Source organism: Lottia gigantea, assembly GCF_000327385.1.
Source record: "Lottia gigantea unplaced genomic scaffold LOTGIsca_75, whole genome shotgun sequence".
In the NCBI taxonomy this organism is placed as follows: Eukaryota; Metazoa; Mollusca; class Gastropoda; family Lottiidae; genus Lottia; species Lottia gigantea.
In genome coordinates this window covers 882,237-897,671 of record NW_008710508.1, presented here as the reverse complement: position 1 = coordinate 897,671, position 15,435 = coordinate 882,237, and the positions used below count along the sequence as shown (strand labels likewise).

Below are 15,435 nucleotides of genomic sequence, written 5' to 3'. Positions count from 1 at the left end.
ACAAGAGCTCGCGCTCTTGATCTTATTGATTCCGTGTACTGTTCACTTGAAGATTTATACCCATGGTTTCAGGTGCAGCAACAGGTTTCGGTTTGTGCATCTCAGCAAAAGGTACCCGCATAAGTAAAAGGATCCCCTGAAATCGCTGAAATACAAAGAATGATCCACAACTACCAAAACAACAACAACCACCAGATCGAACTAGTATGGGTTCTAACGCTTGTCTCCATCCCTGAAAATGATCAAGCAGACCGTTGCTCCAAGGAAAGTCAGAGTCTAGAGGGTATTGAGCTTTTGGAATATTCCTATTCGGAATTCTACAATATCGTATCATCTAGGATCAACCAGAAATGGGCTGACATGCTATGGAACCTCAACTTCGCTAGATAATAGATCGATCTGAAGATTCCAAGCCAAACCAACCATCCATGTGGAGCTATCTGCAAACTGGTAACCAGACTCCGCACCAACAACGCACTACGAGACCATCAGTTCGGTGAATTTAATTATCGAGGCGGCCACGTCGCATCTCCTCATTTAATGCACCGAACTGGAACCCGCTTGTGAGCCACTGACATAGTACTAGATTGAAACATCTGTCTTTATTCCAGCCTCTGATAGATATTTGGACAGCCTGCTGCTGTAGAGACAGAAAAAATAAGTCCTGTTAAATGAATACTTTCTGTATCTCCGCAGGTGTGGGGTTTTAAAACCTACTTAGATACCAAGATGTATTTGGAAAGATGAATATTTTTGTAGTTCAGTTATACCAACAATTTTATCCCTACACTATATATGTCACGCCTCCGGTCCAATAAAGTTTTTCTAACGAAACTGATCTCACATGCGTGCGCAGCCAAAAGTTCAAAGGTCACAGAGTCACGTGATACTTACAAAACAAACGTGATACCAAACATTAAAATACAGTCATTGTAAAGTTAATTTAAAATTGTGTAAAAAAAATTTTCGGACTCTATTCCATCAGAGACTGGAATAAGAGTTTCGGCCCAACAGAGTAACGAAAAATCAACGACATACCACTCACCATACAGAATGTTTTGGCTTCACCACGGACCACTGGTATACGGTTACGGAACACGTCTGTCAATTTATTACTCTCAAAAGTATTTTAATTATATCCAAGCTATGTGACGAGTTTAATCGCAGAAACATAGGAGAACGTCGTTTCCCATACTGTTGAAGGTTAACAGTTATCAGATTATCTAACCAAACCAAACCAAAGACAGGAAGACTAATAATCAACCAACCACTATTAGAACGCGTTTGGGAGAATGAAGAAGAGTAACTCAGCCCACACCATAATGGGCCGATCAATTACCAAGCCAACATTACATATTCTACAAATTTCTCTGTTTATTCATTGTTATATAACTTATGCTGTAGCAATATGTATTGTATTGAACATGTAGGCCTAAATGCTGATTGCAATAAATCCAAATCAAATCAAATTACTTTACGATGAGTGTCATCGTAACTTTCGTTCTGTAAGTATCACATGACTTTGTGACCCCCGAACTTTTTAAATTCAAATTTCAAATTTTTAAAGATCAGTTTCGTTAAAAAAAAGTTGATGGAACCGTTGAAAGAGTAATACAACGAGTTGATTCAGTGAAGGTGATTCTTTTTTCCATGCAGTGGAGGCGCCAGCCTGCCGAGGCTGGGGGTACGAATAGGGAACAACAGTTACTGTCGAGGTTGTGATTCAAACATTGAAGCGCTTAGGCGCAAGCTTCCTATATTAAAGGGATAGTTGCGCCATTTTGGTGGGGGCGATTTTAATCTTGAATATATGTAAATAGTAATCAGAAGTACTAGAAGATAGCTTGCGATTCAAGGTAACATACGCCCACTGGCAGCTGTCAGAAATAATAAAACAGTCTTTAGTGACTAAAGTACGAATTTTCTCATATTGAAGAAATTATTTATGCTGAATAATTCCACAAAATTTTTTATAATCAATATCAATAACCCAAATACAACAAACAATTAAATCACACAGCTCTAATCAAGGGTAAAAAACAACTTTTGACGCGTGTTTACAAAGTCAAGGGCAATAACTCAAAAAATGTTCATCACAAAAAATATCTCTTGTTAAAACTTGTCCGAGATCTTATCAATTCCAATGATCACACAAAGTTTCATCAAAATCGGTTGAAAACTGTAGCTTCTATTGTGCTCTATTTTGACGCGTTTTTACAATGTCAAGGGCAATAACTCAAAAAACCCTTCATCAAAAATGCATCAAAAATGATCACAGCAAGTTTCATCAGAATCGGTTGAAAACAGTAGCGTCAATCCTGCTCACAAACTATTTTTAACAAATTTCGATGCATTTTAACAAAGTCAAGGGCAATAACTCAAAAACCGTTTATCGAAAATGCGTCAAGTTAGAACTTGTCCGAGATCGTATCAATTCCAATGATCACACCAAGTTTCATCAGAATCGGTTGAAATCTGTAGCTTCAATCCTACTCACGAACTATTTTTAACAAATTTTGACGCGTTTTTACAAAGTCAAGGGCAATAACTCAAAAACCGTTCATTGAAAATGCGTCAAATTAGAACTTGTCCGAGATCTTATCAATTCCAATGATCACACCAAGTTTCATCAGAATCGGTTGAAAACTGTAGCGTTAATCCTGCTCACAAACTATTTTTAACAAATTTCAACACGTTTTAACAAAGTCAAGGGCAATAATTCAAAAACCGTTCATCACAAATGCGTCAAGTTAGAACTTGACCGAGATCTTATCAATTCCAATGATCACACCAAGTTTCATCAGAATCGGTTGAAAACTGTAGCTTCAATCCTGCTCACAAACTATTTTTAACAAATTTTGAATTGAAGGCTTAAATTTCGACGGTGAGCTTTGAACACTATAACTGATTGGCTGAGCTAAAGAATTCCCGCCTCTGTAACTAAAGTATGATTAATATACACAGCTTTATGGAACAACAACTTGTAATTATTCGTATTCATAAATGTATTCAATTTAATAAAATATTTCAACTTATTAATGGTTTTGTCATTAATACTGATCGAAAAGCTTGATTTACAAAGGCTGAGGGTTGTTATCAATAAAAGACTCCAATACTAGCAATAGTTGTTTATTTAATCTTCAATTAATCTTTCATTTACTTTATTTCAATTATTTTACTTAATCAGCCTGTATGTTATTTTAAGAATTATGTACCTCTTATTGTACCTGTTAAAATTTAATGTAATGTATCAATAAACCATTTATCTCTTGTGTGTTCTTAATAATAAGCATTAATGTATATAAAGTTTGCCATCACTTCTTATCATTATATGCCTGAGGACGACGAAACGTAGAAATAGAATTGATTTGGTGCATTTTGACACATTTTGGGGCAAAATCGTATAAAAACTATATTTCAAATTTGTAATAAATCAAGTGGGGATACAATTGGGGTTGCAAACCATATTTCAAGGGGTGGAGGAGCAATGCCCATCTCTCCTATACCCCCACTGTCGCCGCCATTTCTCCAATGCTATCAATTTTCATGCAGCCTGGCTGATTACCACCGGGTTTGTGGATCTACACGAAAAGGACAGCGACACAACGTCACCTGCATGCTGGTGATCGCCAATGATTTGACAAGTTGTTTCAATGGTCATTGAAAACTCGGTCTGTAGATACTGGCGACCATAACCTATTTGGTCTGGTAGTGTCTCTAGGACTACTACTTAATGCTCAACAATTTTTTTTTAACTGTATGCGATTTTTCTCCGAATGTCTTCGGGTCCTTAGAAATATGATTTTACATTAGAAATAGACAGTTCCCTTCCAGAAAATTCACGTGAAAATGGCCTACTTTTTGGTCTGAAAATTCCCCTCTGTATAATCATGTTTACAAATAATAACTTTTCCTGTGGTTGACATTTTCATAAACCTAAAGGCAATCCAAGACTCTCTGTAGTATTGTGTAATTGATATTTCAATTCAAATGAAAATTATTGCCAAATTTCAATTCAGAAAACATTGTATTCAGAGACTGGTGTCTACTTTGTTAACAACCAAAATATATTTGACTGGTTCTGGAAAATCCCATTTTAATTTATATAAAAAAAAATATTCTTGTAAGCTTATTAACATTAATTGAGGAGTTCTATATTTGAAATTATTGTCAACCATAAAAAGCTTTATACATAGACATTGTTATTAATATCAAAAAATCTTATCTCGTATCTCCTATACTGATTTGAAGCGTACGATTTATTTTTCTTTGTGTTGAGCACCATTACGTTTTCTATATGGGAAAGAACTATTTAACATTTCAAAGTTTTAGGTAGCGGTCGCACAAACATTGATGACGAATATGAATACAATCTCTTTAGACAACTTAATTTCGTTTGGGAAATTCAAATCAAACATTGCTGTAGCGTATCTTATATTTTAAATACATGTATTAGGAATTCTGTCTCTATTCTAAGTGTAATATGTCGGTTAACAAAATTATTTGAGCATTAATATCAGGATATAAAAATATGTTCCATGTGGTTGGCTGTGTAAACTCATCTATTATTAACTACTTGCTTGTCTGTGGTGTTTCCATTCATTATTTCTTAATTCAATACGACGAATTTTACCACTGACAGTTTTTGGAAGAGTCTCCACAAATTCAATCTGCAAAAGAGAATAAGATTCAATATTTCTTATTAAACGAAACAAGCGAACAAAGCTTATATTTAGGATTAGTAGAATTACTGAATTCTACTCAGTGAAAATAATTGAAAACTGAATGTTCGTCAATTTTTTAGGAAACTGTGTTGCGGGTAGATTAATAGGTTCTACCTTTCTGGGATATTTATATGGTGCTGTTGTTGACTTGACGTAATTCTGTAATTCTGTTATAAGATCTGTTAGATCGTTTTGTTTATAATCCTCAGTAAGAATGATAAACGCTTTAACAACCTAAAACAATAATATACATATATATTAAAACCATAACCAGTTTTATTTGTAAGAAGGTTCGAGATAGCGATGTGACGACATTTTTTTCATGTCCACCCTGCTACAAAACAAGTAAGGTTGGGGGCACACGAACGGTCCTGGTTGCCGATATTTGTCGCCGACTCTTATCTTGAATAAAATCTCGCGTGAGCCCGCGCTTCTGCGACAAGTTTGATATTTGTCGCAGACTATTGTATCGTCTGTGATCAGATATCAGATATATGTTCCTTGCATGATCCGCACGTGATTATCAACCGACTGGAGATTTTTGTCTCGTCGTGTGCCCGCAGCCGGTCGGTAAAACTCTTGACAAGGCTCGGCGACCAAAACTGCGTTTCCACTGACAATTGTGAAGGAAAGCTAGCTCTAAGCTAGCTTAGAGCTAGCTTTATTGCCGAACACGTTGCGTTTACACTGAGTTTTTCTGGTTCCCGAACGACTTTGGTCTCGATCATAAAGTCGCACATTATTGACAGCACGCGATGTACAAGACTATCGTTAAATCGCGCGCTGCCGGAAAGACAAGTACGCCCCCTATTGCCGAACGAGAAAAAGCCGGCTTTTTGTGTTTCCACTGAGTAAACGAAAGCCGGCTTTCATTTGGCCCCCGATAAATTGCCGAACGAGAAAAGCTTCAATTGCCGAACCGTTACGGTTCCCGAACGCTAACGGTTCGGCAATTTGTCAGTGGAAACACAAAAAAGCCGGCTTAGAGCCGGCTTTTTATGTCAGTGGAAACACAGTTCAAGACTGTTCGTGTACCCACAGCATTAGATGAAGATCAAATATTGAACATTTGAAATTATAAGTATTACTTAGTAAGACAAGAGTGCAACAACACTTACCTCCCCTCTCTCTTTATCTGGACTACTTACAACAGCCGACTCTAACACTGAAGGATGTTCTAGTAGTGCACTCTCTACTTCGAAAGGACCGATACGATATCTGTACAAAAATATTTCAGTAAAATAAAAACAACATAATGTGCTTCTGGTAAATTTCTGTGGTTAGGATTTTAGGGTAATTCTTCTAGAACGGTGTTTTTTTTTTTCAAGTGGAGAAAAGTGCAGGCTATCTGCTATTCTGTCTATAAAAGGCCCGTCACATAAGAAACAAGTGGTTGCCTAGCAAGATACGCCCACTTTCCTGATACATTTTCAGTATATCAATGGCAGTCACCTATCTGTGGCAAATCATACCAAAAATCTAATTTGTGCAAGATATTGTTGATTTCAACAAACACACATTATTTCATAAAATTCTGACATAAACTGTCACCTCTATCGCCAACAAATTTTGATGCGTTTTTACTAAGTCAAGGGCAATAACTCAAATTCCGTTGATCTAAAAATTGTCAAATTCAATCTTGACTAAGGTCTCATCATTATAAATGATCATACCAAATTTCATTTAAATCGGATGAAAACTGTAGGCCTATTCTCTATTGTGTTCACAAACAAATTGTGACGCGTTTTTAATAAATAAGGGAAAATAACTCAAAAACGTTCATTAAAAGATCGTCAAATTCGAACTTGTCTAAGATCTCATCATTATAATTGATCACACCAAATTTCATCTAAATCGGATAAAAATTGTGGTCTCTTTTGTGTTCACAAACAAATTTTGACGCGTTTTTCATAAGTCACGGGCAATAACTCAAAACCGTCAAATTCAATCTTGACTAAGATCTCATTATTATAAATGACCATACCAAATTTCATTTAAATCGGATGAAAACTGTAGTCTTTATTGTGTTCACAAACAAATTTTGACGCGTTTTTCATGAGTGCAATAACTCAAAAATCTTTCATCGAAAGATCCTCAAATTCGAACTTGTCCAAGATCTCATTAATATAAATGATCACACCAAATTTTATTCAAATCAGATAAAAACTGTTTTCTCTATTGCGTTCACAAGCCAATTGTGGACGGACGGACGGAAAGACGGACGAACGGCCGGACGGACGGACGGATGGACGGACGGACGGACGGACCGACGGACGGACGGACGGACGGACGGACGGGGGCAACGACTATATACGACCACATTATAATGTGCGCGTATAAGAATTCCTAACTGCATGCGCTGCTTTTCAGTGAAGAAAAAATGGTTCAGAGCGTGTTAAGGTCGTAAATAAGCGTGTATGTAAGAAACGACAGACATAATTTCTCAGCGGGGGGCCTCTCATTTTTAGTGGACAGATGGTAAGAACCCAATGGGAGTTAAAGGAGATCTCCCATAGATGTCAATAGAAACGCCCTTAGACCGCATTCCTTTAAAGGAGCGCCAAACTTCTCCCCAGGATATGGCCATATAAGTGTACTTACGGTCCGATTGGGCTCCAGTGGGCTTTCAGTAATTATCTTTAAGATCCGATAGCGATTTCATGGTCCTCGGTCGCCACCCAATTGCCCAATCAGTTTTCACTCCGTTAGCGATAAAAGGCGAGTAAGATGCGATTCAATTGGCGCTCCGGGGGCGAACACTGCTTTATATGGGCTCAAGCTAGATCTGATAGCGATCTATGCGATCCAATATAGTCGAGATACTATGAAAATTGTAGCTTTCTGCCACGCTCATCAGTTTAGGCGATCAAGTAGCGATAAGATGGCGTTCTGGACGGAGCATCATGGCTCTTTGTACAGGGGAGTAGACCGACGGAGACGTTGGCGATCCGATAGATCGGAATGGTGTAGGACACTCAGTGGGAACACAATATGGCCCCATATATAGTGGTATGAGGGCAACTTAATTAGAGTTTATAATTTTTCAGGGACCTTTTCTTGTCCAAATTGCTGTAAGATTGCGAATGGTCGTATTCGATGTGGCGGAGATATAAAGCATTTGCAGCATTCAAAATCGAAAGATTACAATATAACTGTTATATCAATGGATGATAGACCTAAATGGAAACATACCCTGCCGATAGTATGACATCATCAGCTCGGCCAACAAAATAAAAATAACCGTCTCCGTCCATTTGACCTCTATCACCAGTTAAATAAAAATCTCCTTTGAACACAAAATCTGTTCTCTCTTTATCATTCTGTAACAAATTAATAAAAGAACGTACGAAAATCGCATAATTTCTACAAATATACCTGTAAGTAAGACTTTCATTTTCTATTTCATTGTAACTTGAAACGCGGATAATTCTGGAAACACGTGGATTTAAAGGCTCAAATTTCGACAGTGAGCTGAGAATACCTTTACTAATTAGCTTAGTAAAAAACTTCCCGTTTCTGACACCAAGGTTCGATTGGTCAAACGGATGGCATAACTGTCCCTTTAGATGATTTAAATAACAATTCATTATTTGTTACACCAAGAATGGCCCCGAAGGACGTAATGAAAAATAACTAACGAACAACTAAACAGCATTGAACTGTCAATTCAATTATGGGCTTCCGGAACCTTAGGAGCAGGTATTAGCATAATTACAATGACCGCTATTCTGGTATCCCTTGGGAAAATTGGTAAGAATACAACTTACAAGATAACATGTGAAAAGTCCAACAGGTTTATTAGGTTTACATCTTACAGCTATATTGCCTTCTGTACCGGGATCTAATACTTGACCATTGTCATCTACAATCTAAAATAATATATTTTCAGTTATTCTACTCTGCAATTATGTTATTCTACACCCAATAACGTTTATTTCATACCATGTATACGACGAAATATTATTGGCAATTCTACCAATGTAATGAAAATGGTTTGTGGTAAAAAAAATTGCTCAAATGTTAGTTTGTAGTATTAGAAATTTTTAATATATATCTATGAATATTATGACTATTTGTATGTACTTTTGTATGATCTAATATATTACTATATTTGTATGTAATTATTTTTCGTCTTTTTTCAAATAAACATTTTTATATATATAAAAAAAAGTCCAACTGTTGAATACTTGTTGACCAAGTATGAGACTGAAAATTTTATGTCCATTCTAGAGGTAGTATCCTTTAAGATAATATCAAATAACGGAGTGAGTGTAATCATCTAAAAAAAAAATCAGGACTAAATAGTGTAGTACCTGGAGGTCTATTCCTGGTGGAGGTTTTCCCATTGATCCATCTCTTGATTTTACTTCCGGATAATTAGTTCCACAGATGAACGTCTGCAAAACAAAAACTCGTTCTATTGTTTTTGTGATATTCAACCCTAGCAAAACGTCATAATTTTGATATAGACGTGCTATGTTCCTTAGGTATGTCTGTTGGAAACTGGTATCTCGCCGTTTGACCTATCATCTTAACCAGGTATATTGTACCCACAGTGAGCAAGGTGTACTTTAAAATCGCGTGACAATCGTTCTCAAGCATTGCTAATAATAATCAGTGAGTGATTCTATATTCTAACTTTATAAGATATATGCCCATTGACACGTGATGTATGCACTATGTACGTACCGTTTCTGTTTGTCCATAACCTTCGTATAAGTCTAAACCTGTCCCGTCAAACCATTCTGTCTTTAACTCTGGGTTCTAAAAAAAGCATTAAATTACTTATATTACGTATCAATGTTACAAGTTAAAGGCTTACAGACCGGTTTAGACATCATTTATGCACCCAAAGAAGTAGACCCAAAACACTGGATCGTTTCTCGCCGGAAGGAAAATATAATTTGGCGGTTTGCATGTGTGTCTGATTGCAAACTGACTTCCAAACTCATTGTCTCTAACCAATTAATCATAAGTTAGTCATAAACAACAATAAACAGTTACCTTAACATATTGATGTCATAATAGCACTAATATAACTATTAGTCGTAAAGTGACTTAATATCTGAAAATAACTTACCACTGGCTCACCAGCACCAAAGCTGTACTTTAGAGCTTGAAACTTATAGTGACTTAATGGTAATTTAACTAATGATCTATAGGCCGTTGGTGCAGTACACAGATGCGTTATTGGATACTGGCATAAATTCTAAAAGAAACATTTTCATCATCTTCTGATAAACAAAATTAAAAGAAGATCGAGATGTATTGTTTCCCTTTCTTATGGTTTACGCAATGTTTTTAGGTTCAGCAAAATCTAGTAGGAAATATGTTTTAAACAGTCCTCAAAAAATGTCTTACGTGGAGCATTGCCTTTGGATCAAATCTCGCCGTATGATGAACGAATACGCATGCTCCATTATTCCAGGGTGCAAATAAACTACTCCAGGCGCATTTAGCCCAACCAGTATCTGACATATTCCATATAACATCTTTATCTGTTACTCTCAAAAAATAACTACAAGTATAATACAATGATCCATTTTAATTAGACCTTATCGACAGTTTTTTTTACAAAGGTAGGTTTTTTGAAATCCAGAAATTAATCGTAAGATATCAGACTAATTCATATATTTCATCAACCTTCTTTTTGGCTTTACAGTCTAATATCTGACTTTACTCACTAAAAATTAGGTGCAAGTGAACACAATTTGGCACAGGTGAACTAATCTGAACTTATAATAGTGCGTAGGATCAGCTATTGAATAAAATTGATATCTCATCAAATCAGCTCAACATAGAAGATTAACACTACTAATCAACAAATACTATTATACTATAGACTAGGACTAGGACCAGATTCATTTATAAATAAAACACTATAATTACTAATATGCACATACAAAGATATATTATAATACGCTAGATAGGAAGGTTAGGCAAATTGAGGACTTGGAAAGAAGCATTTCACTATGATATCAAAGTATTAGATCTACTCAAACAGATAGGGCCTAGTTTTATGTTAAGAAACTCATTATATTTACTCTGCGGTTAGCTTATGACCGATGCCATATGTAGCATGTGTATGTTCCACCATTTTTGGAAAGCCAGTAGTTCCACTGGTAAAAAATAACATCATAGCGTCATCTGATAAAGTTTTAATATTCTGCAATGTAAGATAAATTTGGTTTAAATTTTGAAGAGCTTTCGCCGCTATAGGTTACCTAAGATTTTATTTTTCTTATCTTTATTTTTTTTTACTTTCGACTTATGAACCATGGTTAAGATGGGTAATAATTTAATAGGTAATTGGTAAAAAAAAATTTAAATCAAAAGTTTAGGCTTACCTCGAAATTTCCATCACAATGTTTTAATAAATGCTTAAAATTCAGCCAACCTTTCCTTCAATGTAAAGTAGGATTTTCCGTTTTACGAGCACACAATAATGTTACAACATAGAATTATTATCTGTTTAGGCCTACACCTTAGAATTAGAATTCTTAAAGGAATATCCAAGATATAGCTGCACGTTCTTATTGTTCTGTCGAGCAGTTTTATGCATAATAAAAATATTATGACCTGAAGGAGATTGCATTCACAATAGTCAAGGTATTAGGTACATGAAGTTGGACATTGCAGTCAAGAAGAAAAAAAAACGTGAACATAATTATATAGTATCTGTGATTGTGAGCTTTGAGTATTTATAGATTAATCTATACTCATTGATTGTGACGATGAAGACTTTATACCATTGTGAAGACGGAAAGAGATGAGAGTCTTAAATTTTTGTTACATTATCGTAAAATTTTCGATCTGAAAAGTGATACAGGGATTTCTATCACGTTGTAAAGCTAACATTTAGACTGATATTTTTGTAGGAATGAAATGATTTTAATTCCTTAATATTTGGGTCAATATGGTGTACTGTAGAAGGGCTTTAAATAGACCTACCTGTCGTCAGTGCCATTTTCTGATGAAGAGATTAATAACTTGTTCTTTAGTTCAGGACAGTCACCTAATACCTTATAAGGCAATAAAAAATGTCCTAAATGAATATTTTACAAGATTTTTTTAAAAAGCGAGTCCAAGCTATATTTTATCACGACGTTTGTTTTTACGGACCCTTATGGTAATTAAAACCAACCGTTTTCGTATAATTTCTACTTAAAGGCCATGGTTTGCCTTTTTCCAGGATCACGATCATGTCAAAACCTGTAGGCCTATTAGTGATACGATGTCTAGAGAACTACTAGAACTGCACTTAAAGGCATAACACTTTCAAATTTTCTTGTGACTAGAAATTCCACATTCTCTTTCTATATAATGTCGTTTCTATATATGGCGGAAATCAAGAAAAGACGAGTCATCATTTTAGCTTTCAAACGTGAGTAATTCTCGACACACATGGATTAGAAGTTTCATAGCCCGCTTCTGAGACTAAGGTAAGATTGGTCGAACAGATGGTGGACCTTTTTTGGTCTAAAGATAGGTTGCCAGGCAAGGTAGCATACGCCCTTTACCAGTTAACTTTAATTAAGTCAAGGGAAAGAACTCCGAAACTGTTCATTCGATTTTTACCATATTCGAACTTGACCGAGATATCACCAATTTATACAGGCATACCAAGTTTCAAGATTGGATAAAAACTGTAGCCTCTATCGAAAGAAAAATCTAGTTGCAATTTTCACTTGGTGGCACTAATATATAATATAATACAGCTAAATCGTCAATGAGAAAACTACAATGCTTTTGTAATCGTTATGTTTTTACATGTCCAAGTTGCTAATATATCAGAACCTATGAATGTTAACCCACCTGGTCAACTGTAATTGAAGACGGATCATCAGCTATGATACATTTAGCTTTAGAAGATAACAATCTTTTCTGTATATCATTGGCTCGTAATAAAGTTGTACAGGGACTAATAATGATTCCTGCAAATCATATCATAAATTAAATCTTACCAAAATAAGCCTTATTTCTAGTTTCAAATGCATTTAAACATTTCACATACATAATTATAATTATATCAAAATGCAAAATGGTAATCTAAATTGAAAAATAAAATAAACAACGAGAGGGGTTTTTCGATTAAAAATATTTATTATGAGTTGTTCGAGGGAGGTATTTTGAAGAAACAAAAATGGAATTTATAAACTACTGTTACTTGTTAACATTACTAATTATGTCAACCTATATGATATGATGAAAAACTGGGCTCATTCATAACATATTGTGATACAATTGAATCTATTCTCTCGTAAGATAGACTACTGACCTGTTCTAATACATGCTAAATTAATAAACCACCATTCAGGTAGCCGAGGTAAAATCACCAATAACTTATCACCTTTCTTTAATCCTAATTTAGTTAACAAATCAGCAACCCTGCAGTACACGTATAAAACAAACAAGATGTTACAAATAGTACACATCAACATTTTATGTAAGCTGAAGGCCAAAAGAAACCTTACCAACGTTTGAAAACACTCTGGATAAAGAAAACACAAATAAATAATAATAAATAATTAGATCGACATGTTTTAAATAGATTGATAATAACGAAAATTAATGACAATCGTATAGCTTGTTATGGCGTCAGAGTTGCGCAAAGTGGGGTGGGGTACAAAAATCGAGCTTTCAACTTTACCCCATACGTCAGTACGTCAGTGAGTTCGTCACTCCGTCAATGAGTTCGTCACTCCGTCAATGAGTTCGCCACTAAGTCAGTGGGTTCGCCACTCCGTCACTGGAGTCCATCAATACGTCGATGCTACCTTACAATTTTATAACTTTTGTTTTTAATAATAAATTTCGTACAAATTGGGGAATATCTAATTTCCATCAGTAAACGAAAATAAGATACAAGCTAATGACTTCGATTTTCGTGTTTTAAAGCATAGTAATTCGTTTCTATTATTGTATGCACCTATATCAACATTCTTGCAGGATATCGATATCTATTTGCTCATGGCACGTGAAATATCTTGTAGGCTTAATTATGTAGGTTATACAAATAGGCCAGAATTTTAACAATTCTTGGTATGTTTACGTATAATTTTGTGTACATCGTTTAATATTATTTTTTGATGAACGATTTTTGAGGTAATTGATTTTAATCTATCCAAAATAAACGAATTTGGCATGTGAATACGAACGAGATTGCGGTTGTAATCTGATGTTGATGGACTTTGGCATGTTATGTAGATTGTTGAGAAATTTTCGCGATTTTTCTTCGAAATGTATTGGTGATCACTATAGAAAAAAAATTCTTCTGCTTTTGTCGAAAATTGGAATGCTATATTGGTGATAACTTCGATCTTCGATTTATGTTCAATTAACGGTTTTTTAGTTATTGGTCTTTTTTTGGCAAAAACGGCGTCAAAATTTTCTTGTGAACACAGTTATCTCTTCCTTCCATTATTATTTTTACATTAATTTGGTTATATATTTTAGCTACTGTAATTATTTACATCCCTCACTCCATCAATGAGATCGCCACTCCGTCAATGATTTCGTCACTTCGTCAACGAATTCGTCAGAACGTCAATGGTTTAGATAAACCCGACAATGTTAGCCTATCTATGCTATATTTTTTTTTTATACATTTTAGGTTTTAGCATTATCGATCTACAATAGGGATGGGTGTAGGTTTTTTACACTATACATGGTCTTGAAGAACATACCGACAGAAACCGTGCCTGATATTCAATCTCAGTTTCACTTTCGGTATCTTGGACATCGTTTTTTATTCGAAATGCGATTTTGGGACACATACATAAACAGGTTGAATTGACTTAAACACGGACTTAATTGATCTGTCATTGGAGTCAGTCCATTAATACCTCTTTCGTCATTCTGCCAATGATTCCGCCATCCCATCAAACGGCCCGTCACTCCGTCATTGCCTTTAGTCCGTCAATCTTCCCAGTGACGGCGTACCGAACTCTTTGACGGAGTGGCGAACTAGCCACGGGTAAACATTTCATACGTCATTCGTCGATGCTACCTTACAAAGCTCTATGTAAATAACAAAGCGAAAGAATACAGGATTAAGTTTCAGTATTAGTAACGGGCTTGAGGAAACAATCGACTTACTGATGGACATCAGTGCCGTTCTTATGCATTCCTTTAGTTTGGCGAAATGGCTGAAGTATACTGACTGAATCAATGCTGCATTTTTTTTTTTTCGTTTTCTTTTGTAATTATTGGTGTTTCGTATTCTGTAAGGTAGCATCGACGAATGACGGATGAAAAGTTTACCCTTTCTAGGGCTTCCCCATACATCAGTACGTCAGTGAGTTCGCCACTCCGTCAATGAGTTCGCCACAACGTCAATGAGTTCGCCACTACGTCAATGAATTCTTCGACCGTCAGTGCGTCTCGTCAATGGTTTAGTTAACCCGACAATGTTATCAAAGTTTTGATTTTCGTTCACTTTTTGATTATTTTTACATTTTTTTGTGTTTTTTGTCATTGACATCAGACAGTCATAATATTGTCTCTATCTTCATTGGAGTCAGTCCGTTAATATAGCGCTACTTCATGCGTCGCTCCGGCATTGATGTCAATGAATCCGTCATTCCACCAATCCGTCATTGGCTTTATCCGTCATTGGCGTCACTTCGTCAATCATCCCAGTGACGGAATGGCAAACTCATTGACGGAGTAACGAACTCACTGACGGAGTGGCGAACTCATCGACGGAGTG

At 35.7% G+C, this 15,435-nt stretch overlaps 1 protein-coding gene across 1 annotated transcript in view; it reads right to left on the bottom strand.

Annotated features, from left to right (window-relative positions):
• Positions 1–4,568: 4,568 nt before the first annotated feature.
• LOTGIDRAFT_179592 (hypothetical protein) overlaps positions 4,569–15,435 on the bottom strand; it is a gene marked incomplete at both ends in the record, with an annotated part of 18,817 nt that continues 7,950 nt past the window's right edge. Inside the window, 14 exons of the mRNA XM_009066330.1 lie at positions 4,569–4,670; positions 4,839–4,958; positions 5,843–5,942; positions 7,917–8,044; positions 8,492–8,593; positions 9,038–9,121; positions 9,414–9,488; positions 9,805–9,933; positions 10,086–10,242; positions 10,769–10,890; positions 11,072–11,126; positions 11,676–11,746; positions 12,540–12,658; positions 13,003–13,112. Of these exons, the coding sequence (XP_009064578.1) occupies positions 4,569–4,670; positions 4,839–4,958; positions 5,843–5,942; positions 7,917–8,044; positions 8,492–8,593; positions 9,038–9,121; positions 9,414–9,488; positions 9,805–9,933; positions 10,086–10,242; positions 10,769–10,890; positions 11,072–11,126; positions 11,676–11,746; positions 12,540–12,658; positions 13,003–13,112 (1,474 nt within the window). The remainder of the gene's footprint in view (positions 4,671–4,838; positions 4,959–5,842; positions 5,943–7,916; positions 8,045–8,491; positions 8,594–9,037; positions 9,122–9,413; positions 9,489–9,804; positions 9,934–10,085; positions 10,243–10,768; positions 10,891–11,071; positions 11,127–11,675; positions 11,747–12,539; positions 12,659–13,002; positions 13,113–15,435) is intronic.